Source organism: Rhagoletis pomonella, unplaced genomic scaffold, assembly GCF_013731165.1.
Source record: "Rhagoletis pomonella isolate Grant_MI unplaced genomic scaffold, Rhpom_1.0 Rhpom_scaffold_00010, whole genome shotgun sequence".
Taxonomy (NCBI): domain Eukaryota; kingdom Metazoa; phylum Arthropoda; class Insecta; order Diptera; family Tephritidae; genus Rhagoletis; species Rhagoletis pomonella.
In genome coordinates this window covers 17579315-17597102 of record NW_023458564.1, presented here as the reverse complement: position 1 = coordinate 17597102, position 17788 = coordinate 17579315, and the positions used below count along the sequence as shown (strand labels likewise).

The window sequence follows — 17788 nt, the reverse complement described above, 5'->3', positions numbered from 1 at the left end:
GTACGTGTCCCCGTCTACTTTGTCGGTTTATCGTAGAGTGCGAAAAAATCCGATATACCATAACAAAAACACGTACGATAGCTTTGATTCAAATTGTGATATTTGTTTAAGTTTTGTCATTTATAAGCATATGCAAATATACATATACATAAGTATCTACGTATGCATGTTGACATGCATGCGTTTGTATATTCATACACAAAAAAGGCAGCATTATATACTATGTGCCTATTTATATATATACATATGTATATAAATATATATATATATATCAAAACCGGTGGAACCTGCATAGATTAAAATGAGTTGCAAGGAAAAGGTTTCAGGATAATTCGCCATAGTGTTAATAAAAATAGTTTAACTTAATTACATATGGACAAAATTCGCAGTGTACCAGGAAAAATTTTATGTCAGCGGTTTTGTTCAAACATTGTTGCTATGGTTACTACATAGTAACTAAAGATGGCGCGGGACAAATTTTTCCGGCCCGGCCCGGAACGAGTATTAGGAATGAAACGATACGAGTAAATACAAGTACATACTCGATACTTTTCGTTCGTTACCAAGCAATTTTGGCACCGATACTTTTGAAACAAGTACTGAGTAGGTATCGAAAAAAGTAGTCGTTTCGAAACCCGATACCAAGTTAAATTTTGCTCTGAAATTTTTTCCTGTACATTTATGTGTAATAAAAATTCCTAAGTTCCGAGTTTCGAACCAATCCAGCCATTTTTTTTTAATTGATCGCCATTCTGGATCCGCCATTTTGAATTTTGAAAAACTGGCATCAGATGCGTAATCAGCGATCCCAAAAATCCCCTTGTAACGAGTTTGAACCCATCGCAATGCTTAAAACGTTCAGTATCAACGTTTTCAACGTTTTAATATAGCAGTCTCTTTTCGAAAGCATATTTTCGGGCACTATGCAAAAACAACGTCCATTAAAACTTTGCATGGCAAATGTGATTTCGATCCCCAGGGTTGGTTGTAAGCTGGTGGCGGGAAAATGTTCAATTGAAATTATTTTTTGTGGTCGTACTTTTCGAGACGCTAAAAACCTAGAAATAGTGCTGTACACTCTACCCTCTGGCTGACAACATTTTTTGGTATTCCTGTGCAATTAATATACTACTGCTTGCGGATTTTCCACCTAAAAGTGTCCAATTATTTTTTAGTTACGGCTTCCGAACGCGGTTGTTTGAGTGGCATCTTTTGATAAGGTGTAACGTTTGCAACATTGACAGTCTCTGCAAAAGCGAAATGCTGCATCGGACTGCCTTCCAAATAGCAAAATATTTCAGTGCCATTTGCCGAATCAGAGTACGGTTATGCTCAAAATGTGGTACCTAGTATTATGAATAGCATGTTAAGGCTGCGATCACCAATTAAAATATCGCATACCGTTGCCAAGCAGTTTTTCTTACGCCATCAGGTAAATCGTTGTCACAGGTTAGGGTTTGGTACATAGGAACAACCTTTGAAGTCCATCACATGCTTGGGATTTGCGCTTGACACGTTGTACGCGGAGCAGTATTAAATTACGCTTGCACTGGTACACCAAAAATCGACAGCTTGAGCATGGCATATGGTTTTTATTTAGGGAGGGGCGATTGCGATCGACTTGTCGAATAACGTTAAATTACAGCCAACTAACTTGATTCACAGCGGAGTGATCAATCGAAGCTATATGACCTACAAGCATCCAACCTGCTTGAACCTTGATTTATTTTTCACATAAATAGAGGTTCTAGTAATTTTTATGAAGTCCGAGTTAAAATGTTTTGTGATATAATTTTACTTTATGTAAGTTCCCGGGATCCCGGCCTTTTTTAAGTGCCGAAAATCACGAGATTATTTGCCAAGTATACCGGGATTTTCGGGATTTGTAATTTGTAATGGTGGCAATAATAGAAACGCCTTATGTTGACCAGTTTTTGCTATATTTCTTTTGTTTATTTAATATCTAATATTTTTTTTATAAATGTCTAGCTAATTCTACATACACATAACACCGTGCGACAGGCCATTTTACACATAACAAAATCAATATATTCGAGAAGCCATGTGCCAAATATATGCAACAAAATTGCGGTTTTAGTTTTTTCTCTGACGTCGGGATTTTTTAAAAGAACTTTGAAAATTGAATAATATGAGTAATTCAGAAAATGTTTAAAAAAATTTAGTGCCATGCACTTAGGAAAAAAGTATGGGTATCGAATTTAAGATACAATTCTGTAGAGAAAGAACAGATTAAATTTTTTGGTGTATAAGGTATTGAAAATGTCCGTAAAAATTTTTTCCTTGAATATCCTTGAAACTTTACAATATTTATTTAAAAAAAATTATTTGTTAATGACCAATATAAAACCTTGTGAACCCCAAAAATTTTATTTTTTTTTTAAATCCTACGGAATTTTCTCTTTCATTTGATACTCATTTTTATTCTATATTGCACTGAATTTTTTAAATAATTTTTAGAATTTATTATATCTTTGAAACATTTTTGTATAGATTTCCATTCTATCGCTTATGTTACCAAATAAGTCCTGGTTCTGTCTGTAGTAACTGCCAAGTTACTAGAGGTGGAATAAAATCGATTTTGACATCGATACATCGATTTTTTTCATTTTTGACACAACATCGATGTCTATCGGGTAGAATCGATTAAAATCGAAGAAAGTTCCTTCGCTACTTGTACAAGTGACGTTGAGAGGATCGTGTAGTATGGGTAAGACTCGAATTATATATGTGTAATCTATTCATTCATTTTCATTATCTTAGAACAGATAAAAAAAAATATATAAAATATTGGTGTTGGTGGAGTCCTCAGTGAAAATGTGGGAACATTTGGTGGTAAGTAATTATTTTTAATCGGGTTTATTTAGCTTGCCCTGTTTGGGTTAAATCTTCTAGCCTATAATAAAGGTATTCTTAAAGTTTCGGGCCTTTAGATTGACCCCAGAAAATTAGATGACCTCACAAGGGTGTTATTCCTATGGGATAATAAACGATCGATTAAAATTATCGTAGCGTCTAATAATTTTTACTGAACATTCGATTTAAATCGATTATAGTCGATCTTTATTAAACAATTTTGTAGAAAAATGTATGTTGTGATAATTGATTATTTTGCAGCTCTACAAGTTACTAGCACCTTAATAATTTCAAATTATATATAGATACATATCTAGTTTGGTAATGCAAACCTTGGTTTGTGTTGGTAAACAAAACGAACACGTTGTACCTTGGCTCGCGTATAACACGGAAAATATTATGAAACTGCCTACTTCGCTAGAAAATACCTCGGCCTGATCCTTCTTGGCTCGTAACCGGTTATGACAATGCAGCCTTCGCCAACATACATTTTGTATTATTATAGGATATTGTGTGGACTGCGATTGGATTTGGGCCACATCGGCTTTAAGTACGCTTCCCTAGTTACTTCATTATGGTGTTACCATTAAATTAGTCTAAACTACAACAGAACAGTCAAATACAGACGAAATTTTTATTTTCCAGTACAAAGCTGTTATATTTTTCTGTTTAGTGCATGCAAATGGAGGCCGATGATTTTTCCGCTTATACCTAAATATTTTCTGTTCTTGATGTTGTTGCAGTGAAATCCTCTTTTCATTCCATTATTTATCGTTGATTTGGTTGTTGTTATTGTTGTTTGGGGTTCTTGCTGACACAAAAGCACGTCAAGCAGGTCAATGTACGTTTTTTATCCTCTTTTTTATTCTCTTCCTTTTGCCTTTCTAACATTCCTTTTTCAATTTCATTTTTATTCCCTTTACCTTTTTCTTTATACACAATTTATTCCTCAATTTTTTGTTTGCTTGATACGCTTTCCCATTTGATTCGGTTCAGGACGCTTCAAACATACTTATTTCATGCAGTTCAGTGACGTGCTACTCCCAGCTGTTGGATGCGCGTTTTACAGTTTTCGACATGCCTTTTTGAATCCTTCATTCTGCTTTTAGCTCTTATTCCACCAGCTGCTCACCAACAAACACCTTCATTTATCATACATATATATGACACACACACATACGCAAACTCTTGAGCTCAGCAGAGTTTTTAAATCATCTTGCGACGCTCGCCCCTTCAAGCGCATTCATCTGCATCTGCTCGAACTCATCTGGCTCTCGTGTTGTTGCTGTTCAACCTGACGTACATACTAATGTATGTACATATGTATGTATGTAGTGCATACTGTACATCATCGGTTCCCAACCGGTGGGTAGCCGAAGGGTTATAGGTGGGTCGCGAATCAATCCTAAAACTATCAGAAACCATTGAATAAACCATTAGAAAAGATTAAAAAAAAAAAACATAGGATGAAAAACATCTTCAATTAGTTCTGACATTGGCATGCTAGTTGAATTGAAACAGCCCCCAATATATCATAGATATTGTATTCTTACTTAAAAACAGCAATTTTACATATTAATAGATTGTGAGAAAAATTTTCTCAATTGTAACACCGTGTGACAGGAAATTTTACACACAAGAAAATCAAAATATTTTTAGTTTTTATCTCTTAAAAGGACTTTGGTATTTTAAAGATCTGATAAATTCAAAATATTAAAAAACAACGTGCTTATCATATAAGAGACCAATCTCTAGATTTAAAAAATTTTAACTTTTTGGTGCATAAGGACGAATAGGTATGTACTGAAAAGGTCCTTTTAGAATATCATTCTTGAATATCCTTTAAAATTTGCAATATGTAGTTTTGAAAAAAATTTTATGTTAAGGACTAATATGGACACGGGCACATCTACGAATTTCGCCTTCCAACTTTATTAGCTTAGAAAAATATACTTAAATAAAAGGACATTTTCAGTATCTATTCTTCATTGTGAACTAAAACACTTAAAATTTAAAATTCTGCAGAACTTTCTTTTTCATTTGGTACCATTATTCCTCATTGCAATGAATTTTCTTAAATAATTCTTTGGATTAATCATATTTTTGAGTCCTTTTAGAAAAGTCATTACCTCAGAGATAAAAGCTAAAAACACATTTTTACTAAATCGGGCACATTGCTTCGTGAATATATTGTTTGTTTCGTGTGGTTTGAAATTTTTTGGTTTTTGTAGCACGGTGTAATCATATCCAAACCGTAGGAATTTGTTTGCCTAATATAATTTTAGAAACTCCCAAATTTCAACGGGTTTTGGGACTTTGAAAGCTTTTTACGTAGGAAATTTCAATGGAAATCAGCCATTATAGTAAACTAATTGGAAAAAATTCCTTTTATGCGATTGGGAATAAAATAACATATTTTTCCTATATTTCACGCGATTTTATAATTTCCCGGCTGTGAGCGGCCACTAAATTTTAACCGATCGACACCAAATTTTATAATAGAAGCATTAAGGCCAAAAGGAAAGTTTTTCTGCCCTGCAGTTTGAAATTCGTTTTAAAGGGACATAAATTTGCAATATTTGATGGTAAATTATATATACATAAGGAAGGAATGCGATACAAATTTAGAATTTTTACTTCACCATGGACAGATGGACCGTGGAGGTATTACGAAGGGGAAAGGTGAGTCGCCAGTTGGAAAAGGTTGGGAACCACTGTTGTACATACTACATACATAGGTCGAGACCATCAAGCGAATTTGTTTTCAAGGCCTGCCTTTGAATAATCCGCTGGCCGGCAGCGCAATGCCACTCATTTGATAACTACATACATAAATCTCAACATTTCGCTTCCTTTGTATACATATGTATGTATGTACATGATATTCTATATCCGCTTGATTTTACGCATATTTAGTTTGAGTTTATAACTAAATATATGTATGTATAAAATACAGAAATGGAGAAAAGTCCTGATCACTGGTTCGCACCTGTCACTCGTAAAGTGTTATGTATGTATGTATGTACTTAAGTACTTATTTAGCTATATGCATATGTATGTATCTGCGTACATATGTATGTTGTACACTTTGCTGCTTTCAGTTGTTTGGTTTTGCAAGTAGCACACATTTTCATTGAATAATTTTAATTGGCCATAATCAAGTTAATTTGTTAAGTGATGCACTACACACCTAGTACATTCAAAGTACCAAATAATCCTTTTACAGATACAGATTTATCATTCAAAGTACTATATTGCATAAAGTTTATTTTGAACTCATTAAACAGTTCAAATACAAATTTGTTAGATACCTTAGTTGCATGCAAATTTTAAAATGCGACTTCGTCTTTACACCAAAATCGTAATTTTTTCATTATTTTTAACCGACTTAAAATAGGAGCAGGTTATCTATTCGCTGGAATATTGTTTTATGTAGGTTACCGCTTAACCGATTTCGATAATTCTTCTTCGTAAAGAAAGGTGGTCCCATCTTAATTTGGTTTATATCTGATAATTGGATCATCAATAAATTAACGGTAATCTTAAAGTTCTACATGAGAATTGAAGTTGGTTTTGTTTTTTGCTAAAAAGTTACTTGTTTATTTAAACAATACATGGTCTTCGAAGGTATTCTGCAAATACATAAATTGTTTAGTGATGATTTCATTTTGTTTATTTTTTTTCTACAAAACCTCTGTGAACGCTAAGCATACCTAAACCTAAATCCAAGTGCACACTAAGTAGAAATACTAAAAGATAATAATTATTTTACCATTATTTGAAGTAATTTATTATATTATATTTATTATAATTTATTTTTTGTATAGGAAAAAGGCGCCAATCAGCTGTTTATAAACATAATTTATCAGAATAACAAAAGTAAAAGGACGTTCACAGTTGATAAAATTATCGAGTAACAAGCAGCAGATCACCAAAACTGCAGAAATGGATGTGAAGACCCCAAACGTTTTAATTTATTGCATAAATTTCTTGAATTGGAAATTGATTATGAATTCATAAAACGAAACTTACAAGTTTACTTGCCGGAATTAGGTAAATATGTACCCCAAAAACTGTTTAAATCTGAAAGGCGATGAAATTTGGCTCACCCAACACCTATTATTCACACCAAAACCGGCTCGAATTATTAAATTTATTCGACTCTGATGTGGCTTAGACCTACATACAGTGACTCAAAAAATTACTACGTGCTTATTTTTTTAATATTCGTAATGTAGCAAATTTGTTGTTGTTATTTTTCTGTAAAAGTACCGTGTAAAGCTAGCTCCCAAGAAAAAGGAAGAATTTCTATAAAATGAAGCACACAAAATGGAAAAAAAATTCTATTCTATCAAAAATTTGAAATCAAAATGCAACTCTCCAAAAAAAAGCTTATACAGGGTGGCCCGAATGAGCTACATATATGGTTTAAATGGGTTATAACTTTTTTATTTATGCGATTATTATCAATTTTTTTTTTAAATACAGTATATTATTGGGGAATTTTTTGCAATTAGCTTTGAAAAATGATACCCTGTAAGTGATGTCCATTTTCTGCTTCGCACATACATGCTCTTTTTAGCTTATTTTCCGCAACTTTTCGCAGAATTTCGGGTGTAATGGCCATGATTTGCTTTCGAATGTTGGCTTGGAGTTGGAGAATGGCGCTTGGTTTGTTAACGTACACTCTTTCTTTAAAATATCCCCAAAGAAAACTGCCAGGAGCTGTTAAATCTGGTGAACTTGGAGGCCAGTTAAAATCGCTTGTGCGCGATATAATGCGTTCGCCGAATATGTCCCTTAACAAAGCCATTGAGGCACGTCCAGTATGTACTGTGGCTCCATCTTGTTGAAACCACAAGTTTGGATGGTTTTCAACAGCTGGCCTAGTAAAATTTTCCAACATTGTCCGACATGCAGCACCGTTGACAGAGATTGAGACACCACTTTCATTTTCAAAAAAATATGGGCCAATTATCCTTTCGGAGGATACACCGCACCAAACAGTACACTTAAGTGGGTGTAATTCTCGCTGATGCACTGCTCTTGGATTTTCCTTAGCCCCAATCCTGCAGTTTTAATTGTTGACATACCCATTTAATAGGAAATGGGCTTCATCGCTCATTAACCAAATTGTGAATATAGTCTGGATTTCTGGAAAAATAAAATTCAATTATTTGTGCACGTTGTTCGATCGTGTAATGATTCATAATTAATTCGCCAAGTCTTCTTCACAAATTTCTGAAAAAAAAAAATTAAAAAATAATAATTAAAAAAGTTATAAAGAATTCAAACCATATAGCTCATTCGGCGCCACCCAGTATATTTATTTTTACAGCAAAATCAAAGTGATTTTTTAAGCAATAGAGATAGGTACACATTTTTAAATTTAGAACATGTGTACATATGTATGTGTATCTTTCTCCGGCGTCTTCGGTAAACGAAAAAGATCAGGCTTTTGATGCACTTTTATATTATAAACCTTAATATAAAACCGCGATTAATCAAAAATCTGTTTTTTTTTTCAAATAATTAACATCCCTAGTCTAGGTTGGTCCAGAGGGCTAAGGCCAAAAATGCAAAATTTTTGGAATTAAACTTAAGCAAAAGGAAAAGTCTATCATATTGTTACAAAAGATGAAAGCAAAACGGAAAGCACCTTTTGCATCAACGCAAATGTCACCATCAGCGCTTATCGATCAATTTAGGAAAAATAACAGTTCTTCGAACTACAATTACAATAACCGAAATTTTTGCAGCTGTCGAACATAAAATTGATAAAATCCTCGGAACCTGCTGCGAAAGCAAGTTTTCAAAACAAAACACTTGCATAAAACGAAACAAAGGCAGTGGGAATAACGAAAGAAATCAATAAAAGCCTGAAGAAGACTGATGACCGATGATTGCTTTAAATTAAGACAACAGAGGCAAAAAGTCACTAATAAAAGAGTTCAAGCATCACAGGATTGCGAGTGGAAAAGGAACTAAATGAAAATAACAAAAAAAAAAGCACACAAGACATGCACCGTGCCTTAAAAGTTACGTCAATATTCATTGATAGCGCCAAATCGAAATCGGCTTCACAAAAGCTGGTAACCGAGTTTAAATCAATGCCTCACGTTGCAGGACGCTTGCATCGCTGATGTGTACGTTTTTTCTGCAGCATCTCTACCTGCAGCATGTGTAGGTAGCAAGAGTGTAAATTGTTGAACGCGACTCGTATGGGTAAAAGTACAGCAGCAAATCATGTTGCTATGGTGTTCATACCGAGTTGGTTTTTACGCATGCGCAGTGCATGAATGAACGAATGAATCCGTGAGTCGGTCGGCAGCTGTGTTTTGTAAACCGCGCTCAAAACAATTTTACATGCCTGCAATATCAACAGTGAAGAGTAAACTCGTAGATACCTACATCTGTGTATAAATATGTATGTATGGAAGTGTGTCACATAAAACAAACAAAATCGCTGATAAAAGTAATGATAGAATATTTGTCTTCTTCTGAGTTGTACTTATCACAGAGATCCTCCACTTGCTAGTGGCCCGTTGGGCCGTTACTTTGACACTTCGGAAGTTGGTAGCCGTAGTCTTCTTGGGGTTTTCCGCTTCATCAACCGCTTTGGTTGCGTCCCACTTGCATCCTCTAATTTTTTATTTTGCCCGCCGTAAACTTTCGCATTTTTGTATAATCTATGTATGCATGTATGTATGTACACCCATATACCTACATATGTATTTGTGCGACAGTTGGCACGTCCAATTGTTCCTCTTGTCAACCTCTGGCGTCCTTCGCTTATTGTTCACTTGGTATAGTTTGTATTTTATTGCTTGGTTCGTAAACAGTAAGTCCATAAAAAAAAATACATACGCACATACATACTTAAATGCATGCACACCCAATTAACATTTTTCCTAAATCTCAATTTCAGATACATTTGAGCATCAGTCCTTTTGTCAAATCTCAAACGTTTGTTCTCAAATGTATCTCAAATAACCGTTGAAATTAAGAAGTATTCAATTCTCAACCTTTTCGCAAGCGTTAGTGGAGCGGATCCAAATGGAATCCAGTTACTCTCAGTGAAATATTTGTATTTGTATGATGTATGTATACAAAACACAAAGTTTTTAAAGAAAAGGAAGTTTTATTTATTCAGTTTAACAGTTTATTTAATAGCTTATTTATTTAGTCAGTTTAACAAAGAAAAATACGGCTGATGTAAGTTATATGCAGTTTCCGAAGTATTTTTTTTTTTCAAATTAAAAAAGGTTACAGTTTACCATTAACATTCTATCTTACATGAAAAGATTTTTAAAAATAATTAAAATTCGTTAAAAAATGCATTTAGTGGAAAACAGTTTCAAATTATTTCTCCGATTTTGGGATTAAGATATTGCAATTTTTTCTCCACAAAAATATTAAAAAATTGTTTTGTTGGGAGCTATGGCATTTTCAATAGAGCATAAACCCTTTTATGATACTTAATAACATTTTTATATAACGTAAGTAAATTTCAATTAACTGTCGGTCACTATCGTTGCAGCAGACTATTTCCTTTCATTGTTTTTAATTTTTAATGACCGGCTAGTAGATCATATCGGCAAATTAGTCACAAAAAGATCATTCACAAAATGACAGTATCAAAAAATTTTCACTCAAATCAATAAAATAAATGCATTTCAATTAACTCAAACGAGGAGCCATTAATCGATAGACAAATTGCAGATTGCCTATAGACTTTCTGCATCTGTGCCATGTTGACACAGATGGAACGGACCGAAATGCTAAACAAATTTTTGTGAAATGTTTCTCAACACGATCTTAAATTGATAAACAATGATTGAGGATAGTTTTAGTTCAAATTGAGAAATAAGATTTTCTCAAACGTTTGAGAAATGTTTTCGCAATGTTTATTGGGTATCTATAAAACCCACTCATATATGTATGTGTGCATGTGTATGTGTATATGTATGTTTAGCTATACCCTGCAGCAAATCAAACTGGTTCAGAACTTGCGCTGAGCTAGTCTGTAAAGGGACGGTACTGGTTCTTCATCTATCCCAAATCAATGCTTTCAACTGTCTTTTTTAACATGGCGATGTCCTACGAAGTGACAATTGTCGCCCTCTGCAGAACTTTTGAACTTGTTTTGCGCCGACTCAGGTTAGATGGTTCTGAGACAGTTCATATAACAACAGTTCCTAGATAGTTTAAAAAGGGTCACCGCCGAGCTAAAAAATGTGGTTAGTTTTGAGCTGGTTCTAAGAAGTATAGTATAGAGCCGTTTCTTTGAATAAGCACGCATACAATTTTGTAAATAAAAAATACTTCATTTTATGATTAATGAGCTATTTATTTTGCACTAATTACTTTTTGAGGCTAATTGTGCTTTAAAATTAGGAACATAAAGTATCAGTTTCAGTTTTCATTTTCTAAAGCCGTTATTGACGGTATTCTCCTATCTAAATATTTTCGTTTAAGGTGAATGATTACACTTTACTAAACTAAAATTTGATGGCTTACAAAACAGAATACTCGAAATATTTATAAAAAAATCTCTGATTAAAAAGTTTGAAATTTGAAGACAGTTTTTAGAGTTCTATCTAGTTTGCCTCACAGTTAGGAATTTGAGTTCAAATGGTTTATGGAAAATGGGACATAGTACTTAAATAAAAACTTAACGAAAAATTTTCAAAACGAAAAACATTGGAAATCAAAAAAAAAATCACTGCATAACTACACATTTCGGGTGCTCAGTGATATTTAGGTTTAGCACCCTCGTTTCAAAGTGAGATTGTTTACCACTTTCGGTTATTTTTTTTAAATCTGATTAAAACGTAAAAAATGTATATGAAAAACCGTGAAATTTTACTCTGTTTTGTATAAAGTTTCAAAACACGGTTTATATGATTTTGTTTTAAGCATTATCATTTTTTTTATAAAATATTACCAAGCAAATTTTAACTCTCAATATATTGTGAATAGTTAAAAAAAGAAATGTTGTTTGCAGGCTTTTGCTGTTAACTGTAGCTTAACTAAATTCTATGGTTATATTTTGTATTCAATTTTATACGTACGTATACTTATATGTATAAAAATGGCATTAATGTTACCAATAACGACTTTTTTGGAAATATTTTAGCAGTTGCCCCATAAACTACGCAGAGAATTACATATTAAATAAACGAAAACAGTTTTTTATTAGTTTTAGGGTCTAAGAAAACCGAAAAAATAGAGTATCAATTGCTCACATGTAATCGGTAAGGTAAACGAATAGACGTCTCGGAGCTACTTCTATTTAAATAATGCGCTATTTCATTGAAACAACAGGAAGCAAAGTTTTTGCTGGGATGTGTCCTTTCTGTATTGCAGCCGCCATTGAACGATTTGTATACCTCTGGTATGGATGTATCTATATATGTACACATGTACATATATGTATCTGTATACATGCATGTGGTGTGTTTGTTTGCAACTTCTGAACATCTGCTCGTTGATTTGCCTCGTAGTTCTTGTGGCATTTTATTTATTTTCCTTTTGCCGTTTCGGCTTTCCTGTATTACTTGCTTTGTTGTCAACTTGGTTTTTTGTTTTTGTAATAATTTTTTGTTTTGTTTTTGTTATTATCATTACAGAGTGGTTCATCATTTAAATGCATACATACATACATATATACTTATCTGCATAAATACATAAGGTAAGTGCATCCAAGCACTATATACATATATATTTGGCAGTTTCATAAAGGTATCGCATTTATTTGTGTTCTATATATAGTATGTATGTACAAATGTATATTGTATCTTTGCCGCAATAGTGTCATAATAATTTTTTTTTTTATGTTTAGTGTTGGGCAATATCGATACCCAAAGTACTCAGAACTCGATTCTCAAAAGGTTCGATAGATACCTAAGAGTACTGAGTTTTATTTACATTTACCGGTATTCAAAGTACTCAGTATTAAGTGTCGAATAGATAAAGTACTGAGTTTTATTTATATTTACCTGTATTCAGAAATGATTGCACTCAATTTGAAGTTTCAATAGTTTTCAAGTTGGTACTATACTTGCTTGATTCAACAATTAAAGGTTTGCTCACTAGTGACATTAGACTTTTGACACAACCTTACAAAAGGTTGCACACACACACGCACCCACACAGAAAATTTTGCCAACAGCAATTTGCCAACAGGAAAACAGCTGATCAAAAACAGCTGGTAGGAATTTACGCAAAGCACAAAATGGAATTTGGTGGTTTGGAAGTTAAAAATGATAAAATGTGACTAATTAAACTTGTACGAAGTAAGTAGTTATTCGTTTAATCAATAAACTGTGCACGTTTTAAATTTTACGCTTTTGTTGAGTGTATACAAAAATTAGACCAGCTCTTCGTCTAACTTACAAGTTTCTGAAAATTTTCTTTTCGCGTAGTATTCTGGATATTATTCTCTTATGAGAGAACAGCTGACACTTTGCCGGAATTTTTCCGTTGGATATTTTTTACCAGAGACCGTAAATAGCAGTTATTTTTTTTCTTAACATTTAAACTTGGCCAGATATTTTTTAAGTCCGAAATAAAAGTCTTTCCGGATAGTAAACCAACCGCTTATGCAAATTAAAAAAATTTGGTACCAAATGAAGGAGGACTTAAATAGCACAGAAATAACGAGCGAAGATTACCGCTTCTATTTATATTTATTTTTAAAATTTAATACAAAAGAAATGCATATACCTGACCCAAAGTTTGTTCTATGGTAATTAAAAACCATTTTTTATTGAAATATTTTTCAATAGCTGGCTTTCCGCTGGCTTTCCTCGTTTTAACATATTAGTTTTAAAGCTATTTTAGCCCTCTTTCAGTTGATACCAAACTTGTTAAATTTGGATAAGCGGTTTGTTTATTATTAGGAAAAGACTTTTATTTTCGACTTAAAAATATCTGGCCAAGTTTAACTCTTGAAAAAAGTAACTGTTATTTATGGTCTCTGTTATTTACTGGAGTACTTGTACCCAGTAAAGTTAGCCATTCATTTGACATAATTTGAGATAATATAATATACTAATTTGAATACAGTGCTGCCAGCTTGTAAGATTTCTACTCTACTCTAAAGAAAGTACTCTGTACTCAGTACTCTGAAAAATTTCCGATCCTGTAAAGTATCGATATCAAAGAACTGGATCGTGAAAAGTATTCGATACTTCCCAACGCTATTGTTAAATATGCAGAAATGACGACTGCCTCCGCTTTTATGTTGCGTAAATACGTATTCATTGATATATCGATTAACAAAAACTCATTAGAAGAAAATGTATGTATCTTCATTTTTACCGCGGCGGCGTATGAGAACTATAATCTCATACGCTGCCGCGGTATGCAATTTTTAATCCGATCAATTTTTAACTCAATCGCTCAGAATCATTCATTTATCTTTTCTCATCATTTCATGGGAAATATGCAAACTACATATGTATGTATGTATAAAAAGAGCTGTATTAGGGAGCTTTCCGTAGGATTTGTCAAACTATGTAGGCGGTAGTAGTCACATTCTTTTTGCGGTTCCCTCTTCATGAAATAATAGATTTTGGTATCGATTTACCACAGCAAGCTTGGTAGGTTAGGCCTGGTAAGACTGGCTGGTTTTGTGAAAGCTCTACATAGACGAATTACTAGTCCATTGTGTGACCAGATTAAACGACATTTCATGATGAGTATGTGGACCATAGTACATATACTAAGAACAAATAACACATTTTAAGATACTGTGCAAACCGTTTTTTCTGCTATAGTTTTGTCTGGAACTCCCCCCTAAAGCAGTTACGCCTTAGATTTACCGCTATATGTTCCACCGATTTACTTTTCATTTGGCACTTCCTGCAGTTATCAATATGGATTAAGCCCAGTGTGAAAGCATGCCTAGCTAACATCAGACTTAAGCATGTACATGGAATTTTTGCATTCGCGTCATCACTAGATTGGTATATACACGATTGAAGAAACCTTTGGTTACAATGAATATTCAGAAAGTTGTGGCCTCTCCCCGAAAAAGTTCCCTGATTTAACTGTTGTCATGATCCGAAATAGGTGGAAGTCGGAAACATTCGCAAGCGCTTTCACTTTAACTGTGTTTTCATTCATTCTGCCAGCAGAATAGAGTAGATGCTCCAATAGTCACGTTGACATAAAACCGCGAAATACGCCATGGATTTAGTTTGAGTCTTTGCATGAGAAAAAGTAAAATCGGGACTTTATTGCTCTCACCCCCTAGGATTATTCTACACCGAAAAAATTATACCCCTGTTTTTTTATTTTGAAATAAAAAAATATTTAGAGGTCCCTCAAAGCACTCGAAGTTTTCCATGTATTTTATATGGGTAAAAAAACTAGTTTTCGTAGAAATGTTATAGAATTCTTGAAATGCAAAATTTTTCGATGGGAACACTTTGTTTCTTATACCTTTTTTTAACACCAGCGATTTTTTTATGGGCCCCTCCATTGCATTTCTTGAGGTTTTTAGGGGACCTAAAAAAATAGGTAATAATAGAAAATAGTTAGATGAACAACTGGGTATTGTTATTTGAAGTCTCCTAAAGCGAAGCAGAGTTTTCCGATCGAAAAATATTGATTCTAAAGAACTGTTTTTCCATATAAATATATACATGCACGGAAAACTTTCAGCGCTTTGAGCGACCTCTAAAAATTTTTTGATTTCAAAATAAGACAAAAAACAGGGGAATAATTTTTTCAGTTTAGAACAATCCTAGGGAATGAGGGCATTAAAATTCCGACTTAACTTTTTTTTTGCCCCACCCTAATGTTCATACATATACCATACTAACCAACAGCGTAGCAAAAGAAGTATAAAGTAACAACACGCATTTGAAAAAATATATTAGTGGTATATTTGGCGCAAAAGTCCGTTCAACCGATGTTAATTTTTTTCTAAAAATGTGTTATTATTATTTTTTTTTTTAATGTTCATATCGAGCCCTAACCGCCAAAATAACGTAAGCGAAATTTTTTTCAAAATTTTCTTTTTGATGCAGAAATATTCCTAGAGCATCTAGATGTATTTCTGCATCAAAAAAAAAAATTTAGGGCTCGATATGTACCGTTTTATACTGAATTCAAAAAGAATAAAAAATAAAGTAAGTTTTCACTACCCTATCCTAAGGTAAATAGCAATATAAAACCTTGACTTACCTTCTTCTCAGTGAGCTTCTCGCAACGTCGCTGCTTACAAATTTGGTGACTTTTGTCATTGCGACAAGGAGCGCACTCGCCGCAATTGTCCTTACGTTGACATCCGATGCATTCGCCGCACCTTTTGCGTTTTTTCTTCGACTGAAAGACAGAAGTCTAAAATTAGGCGATAAGCAACTCATGTTCTTCGCTCAATGCTATGGCGCTTTCTCAGTTCACAGCTCATTACTTACCTGTTTGTCGCTGTTGGTGTCGTTACTATCGCCCATTCCCAGCGCGCTCAGTGGACTTTTGAAGTTGGCCGTGCTCGAGACCGCATCCACTTGTCCGGGATTGCTGGGATCAACATCCATAGCACTTGCCTCAGACTCGGCGCTGGACTCGAGCGAATTCGCCCGATTTTTCCGTCGTTCCTTTTTTCTCGCATCCACCCGCGCAATAGGCGAATTCAGTACCTTCTCGACCTTGATTTGCGTGGTGGTGGAGGGAGTAGGAGTATGCGGTTGCGTCGTATGCGGAGTATGTGGTGTATGTGGCCCACTAGCGCCAGCACCAGCACCGCTGGAACTACCAGCATGGGTGGAGTGTGGCGTGTGATATCCAGAAGCTCCGTTTGATGTATCCATCATAGTAACACCGCCACTACCATCTACATATGAAGGCGTGGTTGGTGTGTGCATCCCCATCGGTGTAACATTGGTATTAGCTGTATTGATAGTCGCTGCGCTCAGTGTGAGACCACCGTTGCCGTTATTGAGATCATATGTCTGAGTGGTATCTTTCTTACCAACACCGCTAAACGCACCGATTCCTCCCAATCCACCGAGTGTATGTTGCGACGAGATAGGCGCAAGTGCACTTGGTGCCGGCGGGGTAGCATAAGTGGGCGTAAGTGCCTGGTATAAAGGCAGATGATGACGTCCGTCGTCCAGCGCGCCACTTGAACCATAGCTGCCCATAGCACCGGTATTAGTGGGCATTAGCGGCGCGTAAGAGGCACTGCTTCGGTGATGTCCATGCGTGTTTACTGCGCCCAAATGATGAAATGTATTTGGCGGTGGAGGTGCACCAAGCGGGGCAAACGACGACGCGGCTGTGGCAGATGAAGGTGGTGTAATGCTCGCCTGCAAGCCAGATAGTTGCGTCAATGGTGAACCCACACTTACCATACCTGGCGAACTGACTGAAATGCTTGCTGGTGACATGGCAACCGTCTGGAGTGAGGACATTGACGGCGGTAGCACCGACGAAGCCATGGCCGCAATGCCATCGGACATGAGCGGGTCGTTGTAGCCATGAAATTGACTTTGGAAAGAGGGCAGCTTGGAGAAGGGCTCGAAGCCGCCGGCTCCTCCAAGATGTTCTCTGCCATTACCGGGACCGTTGCCGCCTCCATTGCCGAGACCTGCACTCTTCAATGTACTGCTGTGGCTGTGATGGTCCTTGGTATCCATTTCCCAAGGACGCGTATAATTATTGTTGCTATTGGAGTTGGCGGCGCTGCTATTGCTGCTGCTGCCGCTGTTGGCGTTGCCGTTAGATTGAGAACTTACAGCTGAGTGCTGCTGTTGCTGTTGTTGTTGTTGCTGCTGCTGCTGCTGATCATTATTGCTGTTACTGTTGTGGTTGCTGCTGCTGGTGGTGGCATTGGAGGTTGAGGTGGTGGTGGGCAGATGCTGTTGAGGAGTGGGCCGAGCAGGCGGAGGCTGAGGAGGTG

At 35.2% G+C, this 17788-nt stretch overlaps 1 protein-coding gene across 1 annotated transcript in view; it reads right to left on the bottom strand.

Moving 5' to 3' along the window:
• The window catches only part of LOC118746103 (DNA N6-methyl adenine demethylase-like), a 165077-nt gene extending 147295 nt beyond the window's left edge, over nucleotides 1-17782 (bottom strand). Inside the window, exons 1-2 of the mRNA XM_036479881.1 lie at nucleotides 16305-17782; nucleotides 16072-16212 (exon numbers count right to left, since the gene is read on the bottom strand). Of these exons, the coding sequence (XP_036335774.1) occupies nucleotides 16072-16212; nucleotides 16305-17525 (1362 nt within the window). The 5' untranslated portion in view covers nucleotides 17526-17782. The remainder of the gene's footprint in view (nucleotides 1-16071; nucleotides 16213-16304) is intronic.
• Nucleotides 17783-17788: the final 6 nt, after the last annotated feature.